This window comes from Pristis pectinata, chromosome 3 (assembly GCF_009764475.1).
Source record: "Pristis pectinata isolate sPriPec2 chromosome 3, sPriPec2.1.pri, whole genome shotgun sequence".
NCBI lineage: Eukaryota > Metazoa > Chordata > Chondrichthyes > Rhinopristiformes > Pristidae > Pristis > Pristis pectinata.
This window is the reverse complement of record NC_067407.1, coordinates 26,349,295-26,362,676: the sequence shown is the minus strand read 5'-3', so window position 1 is coordinate 26,362,676 and position 13,382 is coordinate 26,349,295. Positions and strand designations below refer to the sequence as shown.

At 39.4% G+C, this 13,382-nt stretch overlaps 1 protein-coding gene across 4 annotated transcripts in view; it reads left to right on the top strand.

Moving 5' to 3' along the window:
* Positions 1-13,382, top strand: part of rnf220a (ring finger protein 220a) — a 386,135-nt gene that overhangs the window by 218,382 nt on the left and 154,371 nt on the right. For all 4 annotated transcript variants that reach the window (XM_052011819.1, XM_052011820.1, XM_052011817.1 and 1 more), the window contains exon 3: positions 3,254-3,383. In XM_052011819.1, the coding sequence (XP_051867779.1) occupies positions 3,254-3,383 (130 nt within the window). The remainder of the gene's footprint in view (positions 1-3,253; positions 3,384-13,382) is intronic.

The window sequence follows — 13,382 nt, the reverse complement described above, 5'->3', positions numbered from 1 at the left end:
TAGATGAAGTCCACGTGTTTCTGGAGATTCACCACACGCTGGTCCCACCTCTTGGCAAAACTCATCATTATTTTGCACTTTGTCAGTATCTGAGCTGGTGGCTGGGTGTGGTAAATCAAGAGAGCATGTGTCTTTTGTCATCATACTTTTATAGAACATAGAACATTACAACACAGTACAGGCCCTTCGGCCCACAATATTATGCCGACATTTTATCCTGCTCTAAGATCTATCTAACCCTTCCCTCCCACATAGCTCTCCACTTCTCTATCATTCATGTGTTTATCTAAGAGTCTTTTAGATGCCTCTAATGTATCTGCCCCCACAACATCTGCCGGCAGTGCGTTCCACACACCCACCACTCTGTGTAAAAAACTTACCCCTGACATCCCCCTTATACCTTCCTCCAATCACCTTAAAATTATGCCCCCTCATGTTCGCCATTGTCGCCCTGGGAAAAAGTCTCTGACTGTCCACTTGATCTATGCCTCTTATCATCTTGTACACCTCTATCAAGTCACATCTCATCCTCCTCCTCTCCAAAGAGAAAAGCCCTAGCTCACTCAACCTCTCCTCATAAGACATGTTCTCCAATCCAGGCAACATCATGGTAAATCTCCTCTGCACCCTCTCTAAAGCTTCTACATCCTTCCTATAATGCACTTCTACCTCTCTGGCCAAATTACAGATCTTAGTTAGCAGACAGGAAAAAGCAACACAGGGATTGTGGTGAAGGGAGGTTAGTCGAAAGTATGAGGTGCTTCTGCATCATGTAAATCAGAATATATTGTTGGATGAAGGGAAATGGGATGTGGATTGTTACAGATTATTGGAAGGTGGTAGGGGTACAGTGAGTAGTGTCTAAGGTTACTGAGGTTTTTAGTGGACGAAGCAATGACTAACTTTGACTGGCAGTAGGCTCTTGGGCTTGATTTGTGTCTTTGACTGCCGCAGTTATCTTCTCAAACAGATTTTGTGATGTGTGTCTCAAAGGCTTCCTGGCTTCTGAGGAAACTAAACTACTACTTTGCACTTCCTCCACCTCCAGTGTAACCCATTAACTTTCAAAAGTGACCCCTAGTTGTAGATTTTCCTCTCTCTCTTCTGAACTCCAGCAGATACAAATCTAATTTGTCCAACCTTTCTTCATAAGACAAATTTTCCCTTCCAGAGATTAATCTAGTAAACCTTACCTGAACTGCTTCCAATACATTTACATCCTTCATTAAATAAAGAGACTAATGCTGGATACAATACTCCAGATGTGGTCTCACCAATGCCCGACGTAATTGAAGGTGTAACCTCCCTACTTTTGTATTCGCCTCCCTTAGAAATAACCATAATATTCTGTTAGCTTTCCTAATTGTTATACCTGCTTCCTAGAGGTTAGCGAAACATGCACCTGGACAGCCAGATCCCTCTGTGTTTCAGAGCTCTGCAGTCTCTCACCATTTAGATAATATACTTCTTTTTTCAATGTTCCTGCCAAAACGGACAGTTTCATATTTTCCCACCTTTGCCTCCATTTGTCAGATCTTTGCCCACTGCTTTACCCTCTCTATATTCCTTTGTAGTCTCCTTATGTCCTTTTCACGACTTACTTTCCTCCCTTCTTTGTGTCATTAGCACATTTAGCAAACATACCTTTGATGTTTTCATCCAAGTTATTTATAATTTGTAAAACGTTGCAGTCCCTGCACGGATCCCTTTGTCACACCACTCATTACATTCTGCCAACCAGAAAAAGACCCATTTATGCCTACTCTGTGTTACCAGCCAACCTTCTATCCATGCCTATGTGTTACCTTCTTTCATTTTCCAAAAGAAACCTTTCATGCAGCACCTAATCAAAGGCTACCAAAATGAAATTTAGATTATTGCAGGAAATCTATACCTCTTTCAATATATATAATTCTATAAGGTACACTGAAAATCTCCATGTAGTTGCCATCAGTGCTGTTTAGTCACACTTTGTTGCAATGTGCTTTTGTTTGAAACTGCTGATTACAGAATGTATCTTGTGTGGAGTATTATTGTGAAAGTAGGCAGTACCAGCTCGAATTTATCACCTCCATTCATGATCTTGCTGGAAAATCTCATGTTGTCCCATCACAGGAAGTTAAAAACAAAGACCTGGGCTCTGCTCTTTCCACAAGAGTAATGCCAGCCAGTTGGTAGTTGTCTTGCCTTTGAGTTGGAGAGTCATGTGCTTAAGTCTGGTTCTAGAGATATGAGCATAAAAATCTCGACTAACACTCCAGTGCAATATTGAAGGAATGTCGAGCTGTCTGAGGTGCAATCCCTCGAATGAAATATTAAGCTTTCTGGTCTTCTTTGTCAAGTGAATGCAAATATATTATGACAATATTTCAAAGAAGAGCAATTAAATCATCCCCAATATCCTGAACAACTCACCCAACATTACAAAATCAGATGACCTATATTATCATATTACAATTAAAGAGATCTTTTTATGCACTGATTGCTATTACAATGCCTGCAGTTCATTGGTTGCAGAGTGCTTCAATATTCATTGTGGTGAATCGTGCTATATAAGTGGAAGTATTTCTATTTAGTCTGTCAATCCCATGGAAACCGTCCTCGACTTCTCTGTCTGAGAGGTCATTTTGCAAGGACAGCAGGCTTCAGCAGGATTCCTGCTGGTGTGTGGGAATCTACTGCTGCATCCAAAGTCATAAAATTGTTGCTACCTGGCCAGAATATACAGTGGAAGATTAAAAAATCAACAGGAGCCAAGAGATTTAACTTAATTTTTTTCTGTTGGGATTGGAGATTTTTATCAGCCACAAATGGTTTGAGGTATAGTTACTGCCTCACCAGAGACCTTGCAATCGTATTGGGATGGCTAGTGCCTGCTTTTTGCTAGTTGCCTGCTTTTTGCTAGTAGCCTGCCTGATGTCTCAATATTCATAGATCTTGGGATAATGAAGGAAAATCCCAACCAAGATATCCACTTCCAGTTTGCTTTTAACCGTTAGCCTACAGACTAAAAAAATAACTAGGAACAATAGAAAGATACTGATCCATCCATGTATAGACACCATTCTTTATAACATTTAGAATAATGGACTGTTCAGATGAGGATAGCTTATGTGCATTAATAAGCTTGACAAGTAAACTGGTCCAGCAATTATTATCTTAAGAATGAGAAGCTGAGAAACCTTTCATTTTTTAATGAATGACTATTAATATGGTACCTTCATAATAATTTTTGCATTTTTCTTCAAATCAGGTAAGAAGAAAGCAACTCTGTATGATACCCAAGCTCCAATATGCCCCATCTGTCAGGTACTGCTCCGTCCAAGTGAACTACAAGATCATATGGAACAAGAGCTAGAAAAGCTCACTCAGAGCAACATATGGTATGATACCCTTTTTACTATTTTCAGGGTCACGGCACTGAAGAATTTGCAGGTGTGCATGCACACACGCACACACATACACAAACATACATGTGTGTAGGGGAAAAATTATAGTGAACTATCATAGAAGCAGGCAAGCTGATAAGATTTACACACAGATTATCAGTGTTGTCACTGGTGATGGAGTGCACACGCACCCAGTCACTCAGGCTGGGTTCGGATTGAAATGAACATCTATTACAGATGAGTTAGAGACTCGGCTTCGGTGTGTCTCTCGCAGCGTCACATATTGCCTGCATTTTTTACTTGGTTCACTTGTTATATTTTGTATTCTCTTACTGATTTGTTTGGGTTAAATAAAATTAATAATTTGAGAATTCCACCACTTCTATTTTGCATGAGGTAGGAATGTTATACTGCATCAAACACTAACTAGTAATTTGTGTGAAATGACTGGTGCGAAGTTTGCTAATGGATAGTTTTAGTGTTTTAACTTGCTGATTATTGTAGAGAGCAGAATGACACAAGGTGATATATTTACCATTTAGCTGGAGAATTGGCTGCTGATTCTGAATATAAGCCAATACGTAATTGTTCAGATTTGTTTTCAAAGGCTACTTATGTTTACATTCCATTTTGACAGTTTGAGAATATAGTCTTTAAATTGATCAACAAATTCTGCTTGCTAGAGACATAAATTGTAAAAATCTGGACATCCAACTGGCTACCTTAAATCCACGTATGCAATGAAACTGTCCAACCAAACATGTCTCTATTGCCAGGGCAATCTGGTGCAAGATATAAATTTTATTTATTACGTACCTATTAAAAAAAAAACAGCTGCATTGAATCAGAACAGACCAATATCTTTTACTGTGTTATGTAGGAATTAATGCTGCATTTAACCCACAGCTAACTATCTCAAGCTAGTAATGGTAGAATGCAGTCTAATCAGTACATTGTTTGGTGAAAACTCCTGTTGTTATGTCCTGAAGGGAGATTTATGTTTCGGTGCTGAGGTACATGCACGGTACCCATCACCCAGCAGTTAAAACTTACATGTTTGGAGAACATGTCTTGATTGACCAAGCATTTAAATTAATGTCAAGTAGGTTTAGAGAGTGTTCGACAGGTCCAAGGGACCCCTCTCAGGCATTTTAAAACCCAATCTGACATCTTGCTGGATTTAGATTCCCCTTGGTATCAAACTAAAACTATGTACGATTATCTCCTGCTGAAGGCCTCACAACACCTCTTTCAGGCCCTGACCCCAGATCTATACTGGATCTTTAGTGTTGCTTCAAACTGGCAAGTTTTTATTATTTTAACAACAATTACAAAGGGAATATAAAAGGGAAGGTGAAATAAACAACATAAAAGGGAAGGTGAAGCATTTTTTAAAACAACAGATTTAACAAATGTTACATAATTTTAGGAGTCATGCTTGTCAGAAAATATCTATTCAATTAAGATTAACATGATTTTAAAAGATCATCTGTTTAAATGCATCAATAGAAGGTCTGTCAATTATAGAGGAAGCTGTAAGGGTATTTTTTTGTGGGGGGGGACGGTGTATGGTTTTTAATTACCCTAGATTGTTTCAGCTCTCCCGTCTTTGATTTCTTTCACGAGTTCCACATGCAGGGAAAAAAGAGAACAGGAAATTATTGATGTAGCACATTTGACATTCTCGGGCCATCCCAAAGCTCCTCAAAATGTATCTTGACATGCAGCCACTGTCCCTACATAAGCAAGTATGGCAACCACCAAATGCCCAGCAAGTCTCCCTCATCACATTCATCTACACTGTTTGTAAAAACTGCAAAGAACAATGGTCCTAACTCCAGTCTCTGCATCACTCCTCAGTTAATCTGCTGCGTACCCATTGATATTGATAACAACCCTCTGCCTACGAGAAGACAATCAATTCCTTATACAAATGCCGGCTGCTACTCCTATTATATTCAGTCTTAATATGTATTGTGTAGCATTTTAGAAGTATAGAAATGAGCCCATGTAGTAACTTCCTCAAAATATTCACCTCAGTTGGTATGATGAGACCTTTTTATAGAAACCAGATTGAGAGTCTCTGAGAACCCCTTCTCTATCTTGCATGGAGAGTATCTTATGCTTGTAACTACTATCAAGATAAACAATTTCCTGATTTTGCCTGAATATTAGCAATACATAGGCCTCTTCTACTCCGTGGGAAGAACCACAAGAACTTGTTAAATAGATGAGTAGGTAATGATAATTAATGAGCAGCCCTGTATGTTTCGAGATCACTTATTCTATCCATTATTATTTTGCATCTGTTGAAGTCAAGTGCACATAGATTATTGGTAAATGATCATCGTTTATTGGAGTGGAGACAGAATAGCTTTTTGAAACCATTGCCATATTGTACACTTTCCTGAATCAGCTCCGAAGAATCATTTGACAGTCCTCTGACACTATGAACAGTGGAATTTTTCAGAGATGCTGTATCCAGCCCACATTGATGGGATGAAAGTCTCCTTTCTTTGCCAGCTGTAAGTGAAAAGGGGTTGGCAAGTCTTAACCTGCAGCACAAAATGGTTTATAACTCAGCACTAATTTGCACTTAATCATCATTTTCACTCAGAGAGGCCATGAGGATGGCAACTTAGGGAAGCAGAAATATTCACACAGGTGCAATGGTCAAAGTGATGAGAGAGATACTATTGCTGCAGAATAGGGGAACTTTATTCAACATCTAACCTGACATCAATGTATTTGAAACTGATTGATATTACAATTTCACAGTACATTAGGTTACATTATATTACAGAACATGTACATTACATTATATTTTGGCATGTGCATAGTACATTATGTTACAGTACATGTTCATTACTTTTATTACTGTACCTTATCAACTACGTAACTTGGCATAATACAATGAAGTGAAAAGCTTCATGAATATAAGCGGTCCCAAATGTATGCAGCTGTATTGACAGACACCTGGCATTGGTTTGGCAGGAATATGACAGAAGGCTGCAACCGTGTACTACCAAGACTGTACCCAAGTGGAGTTCTTAGGCCCATGATTATAGCTGGCGTCAATCCAATTTTAGTCAGGTACCAGATTACAGATGTTATATTCTCTTTCTCACGATTATCTATTTAGTTCCTCTTTCTGAAAACATTGAAAGGAATCATCCCATAGTCATGGAAATTTCAGAACAGAAGTCCATTCAGCTCATTGTACTCCTGCTGGTGCGTCTTTCGCTCCCTGTTCCCCCCACCCCCCCCCCCCCCACCGCGCGCGCGCACACACACACACACACACACACACACACACACGTACTTGCATGGTTCAATAAGCATACATGTGAAGAAGAAGGAGGCAGTAAATGATATGAAATTAATCTAAAAGTCTTGCTGGGCCTAGATGCCGAGGAGAAGCCTGTCTCCTTTTGACACTTTTTTACTCTACCATATCTCCTTGGAAAGCAGCAGTGCCGGTGAAGGTAAGCTGGTGGTATAAATAACCAACTGGCATACCATTTATAGGTGGAAGGGGTGCCCATTCTTTGATGAGACACTGACTAGTTTGGGTGTTTTCTTTCAAAGGTGACTGAGGGGAAGTGTAGTTAAGGTGTATGAATTATGTGAGACCTAGCAGGGTAAATAGAAAGACCTGTTTCCCTTTGCAGAGAGCTGTATATTTGAGAAGTAGATATAAATTAATTGATGGAGGAATTAGAGAGGAGTTGAGGAAAGGATTTTTCAACTGAAGGGCATTGGGGATCTACAACTTGCTGCCTGAAAAAGTGGTGAATGCCAGAACTCTCAAAATATACCTTGATAAAGAGCTCTGACCTATAAAGCTCTTGGGTCATTTTGAAATTTCAATACCCAGTTTTGTAATTCCAAACAAAACAACAGCATATAGTCCTCCAGTAAAATCATCAGAGATAAACATTTTATTCTGATCAACACATTCACAGCAACATTTGCATGCATGGTCAATTTTTGCTTAATCCAGTAATGTCAGTAAGGTCCGTCATCTCAGTCCCAGTGCTTTTGCTGCAGGAGTTCCTCAGGTCATTGTCCTAGAACTGGCCATCTTCAGCTGTTCCGTCAATCACCAGGAGCCTGGTGGAATACTGTCACCATCAGGAGAGAGCAATCCACTTGGATGGTACTCATGTACTACCTTACATATTAATTTCTTCTACCACCATTGAACCATGTGCATCTGCAAAATCCTCATCCATTACTTGCACAGGCTACTCCAACAGCATCTACCAAACCTGTGATCTCCACCATTAAGGAAAGACAAGAGCAACAGGTACAAAGAAAACCACCACCTGCCGGTTTCCCTCCAAGTCACACTCTATCCTGACTTGGAAGTATATCCTTCATCATAGCTGGGTCTAATTCCTGGAACCTAAATCCTATTCAATAGGAGTGCAGCGGTTCAAAGAGCTGACTCACCATCACCTTCTCCAGGGCAATAAATGCTAGCCTTGCCTGCAGTGCTCGCATCTCAAAAAAATTAAATAACAAAACATGATCAACTAAATGTTTTTTTCCATTTTCTTGTGGGTCATCAGCAATACTGCTTTCTTAGCATGCTAGTCAAAGTGAGGTGCAATCAATAACACGGGGTCATTCACTCAACCAGTTACATTTATAGTCCCCATGCACATTTTGCTTTGCTTTGATCTTCAGATTGCCAATATGCATAGGCAATCACTCTATAGCTCATATAACCTATCCATTCATGATGTTCCATACCCTGTGGGCACAGTTGCTTCTTTGTCCTTATTTGCTGAATAATCCCTCTGGTGACCTTATCTCCTTGGCATCCTCAGATTCTCCAACCAATGTAGCTTCTCTGCTCTTCTACCTCATGTTGCCTTTCAGCCTCCTAAATCAGTCAATGATCTGGGTTTGTAGCAGCAAGTAGAAAAGGGCAAGTTTAGGAAGTGAAGGCCCTGATTTCAACCCTCCTTTCTTGGGGATCATCTGAGGAACTATAGGTGCTTTCCATGCACCTACAGGCCCTCAGAGGATCCCCAGGTAATAACTGAACACATGACTAAGTGTGTTACACAATAACATAAGAAAAAGAAGCAGGAGTAGACCATTTGGTTCCTTATACCCACCCTGCCATTTAATAAGATAATGGCTGATTTTTTTTAACCTCAGCACGATATTCCTGCACTAACGCCATATCACAATTCCCTTAATATCTAAAAAATTCCATTGATCTCTATCATAGAATCACGGAGTCAAACAGCACAGAAATGGGCCCTCTAGCCCACCATGTGTATTGCCAAGCATCCAGTATCCAAGTATATACTAATCCCATTTACCTGCACTTTGTCCATAGCCTTCTATGCCTCGGTGATTCAAGTATTCATCTCTACTTACTAAATGTTGTGAGAGTCTCTGCCTTCACTACTTGCTCTGTCTTGAATATACTCAGTGGCTGCACCTCCATGGCTATCCTGGGTGGAAAATTCCAAAGATTCACGACTTCCTGAGTGAAATATTTTGCTCTCATCTCTGTCCTGAATGGCCACTGTTTATTTGGACACGATAACCCTTGGCTCTAGAAACCCCTGCCAGGACGAACATAGACTTTGCATCTACACTGTCAAGTCCCATATGTAACCAAGTTTGCTGATAGTGCAAAGATGGACAGAAAAGCAAGTTGTGAGGAGGATGGAAAGAGTCTGCAAAGGGATATAGAAAGATTAAACAAGTACACACACATTTGGCAGATGGAGTAAAATGTGGGGAAATGTGAGCTTACTCGCTTGGTAGAAAGAATAGGAAAGCAGAATGTTCTTTGAACAGAGAAATACCATTGAATGCTATGGTCCAGAGGGATCTGGGTGTCTCATACATGAAACACAGTAAGTTAGCATGCAGCTACAGCAAGTAATTAGGAAGGCAAATTAAGTGTTGGCCTTTATTCCAAAGGAACTAAGTACACAATGAGGGAGATGTTGCTTGTACTTTTCAAGGCATTGATGAGACCACATCTGGAGTACAGGGTATAGTTTTGTTCTCCTTATTAAAGAAGAGAAGTACTTGCATTGAAACAATTAAGACTCTTGAGGATGATTCCTGGAATGAAAGGGTTGATTTATAGGAAAGGTTGAGGAGATTGCACCTATCTGCATCAACATTTTGAAGAATAAGAACTGATCATATTGAAACATAAGATTCTGAGGGAGCTTGTCATGGTAGATGTTGAGAGAATATTTCCTCTCATGGGGCACCTAGAGATGGGGTCATAGCTTCAGAATAAGGAGTTGCCTCATTATGACAGTGATGGAGAGGAACTTCTTCCCTCTGAGGGCAGTGAATCTTTGAATTCCCCAAAGAGCTGTGAGATTAAGTCACTGAATATATTCAAAGCTGAGGTAAATAGAATTTTGTGCTGTAAGGGAGTCAAGGGTTGGAGGGAACAGACAGGAAAGTGGATCCGAGGCCAAGATCAAATCAGCCATGAGCTTATTGAATGACAGAACAGCTAGAGGAGCTACGTAATCTGCTTCTGCTCCTTGTTCTTAGGTGCTTTGAGACCCAGCCACATTGGTCGAGGCATTATCCAGGTGCATGAAAAGGAAAATCCTGACTTATATTTAAAACTAAGAATGTAAAGCAGTAAATATTTTTTGCTACCACAAGCTGAAGCTTATGGATCTAAAGGCTAATTCTCAATCTTGTGCTTCTACAGGGTGGGGCGATGGTGGAGATGATGAATCAGAATCAGGTCATTATCATCACTGACGTATATCGTGAAATTTGTTGTTTTGCGGCAGTAGTACAGTGCAAGACAGTGCAAGATATAAAGACATAAAAAATAGCTATAAGTTACAAAAATAAATAATGCAAAAGAGGAATAATGAGGTAGTGTTCATGGGTTCATGGACCATTCAGAAATCTGATGGCAGAGGGGAAGAAGCTGTTCCTGAAATGTTGAGTGCAGGTCTTCAGGTTGCAGTACCTCCTCCCTGATGGTAGTAACGAGAAGAGGGCATGTCCCGGGTGGAGATTGAATTAGCTCAAAAAGAGAACATAGCTGTACCATGTTGCAATTGTATTTTGGACCCTTTTTCTGCCTGCTCACTGGCACTACAGGATGGGCTACAAAGTAATAAGTTACTATAATAGCTTTCAAATGCCATCAATATTTGTATAATATGGATTAGGTCAATAGAAATCTAGAAGCTCTTTTAATCTACTGAACCATTTGCACTATTCAAATCATATATCTTTTAAAAAGTTTGGGAAGTTCAGTTCAATAGATAAGTGTGCATTAAAACAAATCAATTGGCAGTATCTTAATCAATGTATGGATTCAAATTTACAAGAATTTAGAAGGGTTAAGGATGGGAGGGAACAGGGATCGTGTTCAGGGAGCCATTGTGCTAAAGATTAGCCAGTATTGCCTGAGTAACTGGATGGATTGAATGTTATCTGTCATGACACAAAGAGCACCATTATTTAATAATTAATACTGAGGCCTTATTGTTCTGTTACTTGCGTAAGGATGAGTGTATTAGCAGACGAGACTTGTCTTTTATTCGATAGCAACTATTATTTAGGTAAAGGCATCATTCCTTTTCATTTGTCACAAGTAGATAACACTGTCAGCAGAGTTTATGATATAGCTTTTTTCTCCAGATGATCAGTGTAGCTTTAACTCCTCGCAGCCCATGGCTCTACATGTTATCTGAATGACGTAAAGGAAAGAAGGGAATATTAATACTTCACACAGGGAAATAGATTAGTGAACAGCAGTTGCAAATGACATTCCCAATGGTCTTACCCACCCAAACACTCTCCCTGCTCTCCTTTCTATGTGGTCGAACCTGGCTTCCATTTGTTTCCCTGATGACCTGACTGAGATTGGAAAAGTCACAGTACAGAGAAAAGCAGAGAAAATGAGAGAAAAACAACAAATGAAAAATGTAAAATGTCATTAGCTATTTTTTTCCCATACATTGCATGTTCCATGTTAAAATGTTCCTGTGCTTACAAAGCAGCACGTCCTCTAGTCCACCATCTCAAGGGAGATGCAGTACTGTCACAAAAAAGCACTGAATGATTTGGACCCTTATGGTTACAGATGTAATAAAACCTGAGGTCGTGGGCTGAGCTGATCTTGGCTGAGCTGTCTACATTGTGCTATGCTGGATGCATGCTGAGAAGTTATTTTTTGAGAGTAATGAGATAGGGTTTGAATTGTTTTACTATGTTTTGATTCTACACAGCAATATCATGTGGTCAGTTGCCAGCAAAAGAAAAGGTTTAAATAAGAAATTATATACTGTTTTACTACCATATTGCTATGTGGAAGATAGTGAACAAGAAGAAGTAATGTTATTGTGCTGCATCAAATAATGTTGCATCTCATGAGTTTGTGCCTTTTACCTGATCCCCTTTATGGAATACTGTAGAACTATGATCTTTAAAATAATATGTTCCGTGAAACTCATGAAGGTCTTTTGTTCCATCCTGTTTCTCGATGGAAGAATTCTCAGTAGCTGCTGTTATAGCAGTGCCTTAAATGCTGTGTATGGATGATAGAATTCATATGAAGATAAATGAATGTGATAATCACTGGACAATTATTGTGATCGAGTGATAATCAACCCTTGATTATTGGAAAACAACTCAGGAAATAAATATATATAATAAATTAATACTTTTAGAAATACTTCACAACTCTAACAACTGACAAAGCTTTACTCAATGGGTGTTAATGAGAATTCTACTGCTCATTGACATAAGATTTCAATACATTGAAATCAAACATGATAACTCCTGCCATGATGATAACTGAGCAAATTGATTCCACAATACATTAAAACTTAAAAGCAAACCAACCATGGAATAGACTACTGCACCAGGGAAGATGTGACTTTATTTTCACTCAATAGAAAGAGCTACATAACTCATTGACAACTGAAGGAGTTAGGTAGTTACTGACCAATCAAACTTTCACCATAAAAATTAGGACCATCTTTCACCATTGCTCTGAGCTGCAAACTATTCAAAACATTGTTAAATAGAAATGTAGAAGGTCCTTTTCAACAATCCATCCTTAATCTTTCCTTCTTCCAGGAGAGGGGCCTGCCAAAAGGAGATAAAGCAACAGAGCTCTGATTTTAAAGAACAAAGAAACAAACTGTCATCAAGAAATATTGCTAAGAAGTGTTTATTTCTGTCGCTTTGTTAGTTTTCTTTTGAAAAACAATTTTGGTGCTTAAATATTTATGAGGTAATCAGGAGATCTATCTTCGAGCAACAAGCAGGTCTGATGCTATGACAGAGCTGAAGTAACCCAACAGTGGAGATTAAATGCACTGTATAATTTTACTTCTTTCTGCTGGCTAAAATAACTCGTGTCAATATGTTATTATAAAATCTTGGCAAGAGCACAAAATTTGACTTCTCATTTTGTGCTCATCTCAACTAAAAATATCAAGGGGAGGAATTTCCCACCCCACTGTTTTATCAGAAACTGCTCAATGTCAGCTTTTCTTAGTTGGTAGCTTCTTAACACCAAGACAGAGGATCTGGGTGCAGGGTACACTTCAGGACATGAATATGTTATCTAGGCAAATACTGCAGTACAGTACTCAAGGAGCATTTTACTGTTAGATTCTCAATTTGCTGAACTAATTTGTATGTCAATAATAGTGATTCCGATCAACATCACCTCATCAGGCTTGGCCCCTTCTTGGTCTGCTATCTGACACTTGTAAACCAGTAGACCTTGTTGCATTGGGCTGTCAACAACAATACTGATGTCCCCAGATGGGCCAGCGTAGGTCAGGAGGATGGATAACCTTCATGGGAGTCAAAAGCCACCCATAGATGGAAATTGATGCCACCTATTCACTCTTCCCAAAGAATCACCTGTGACGCAAAGCAACTCAAGTTACCATACCCGAACAATTGCAGAATCTCAGGACTTCCTTGACTTAATCAAAGTGGAACATCCAA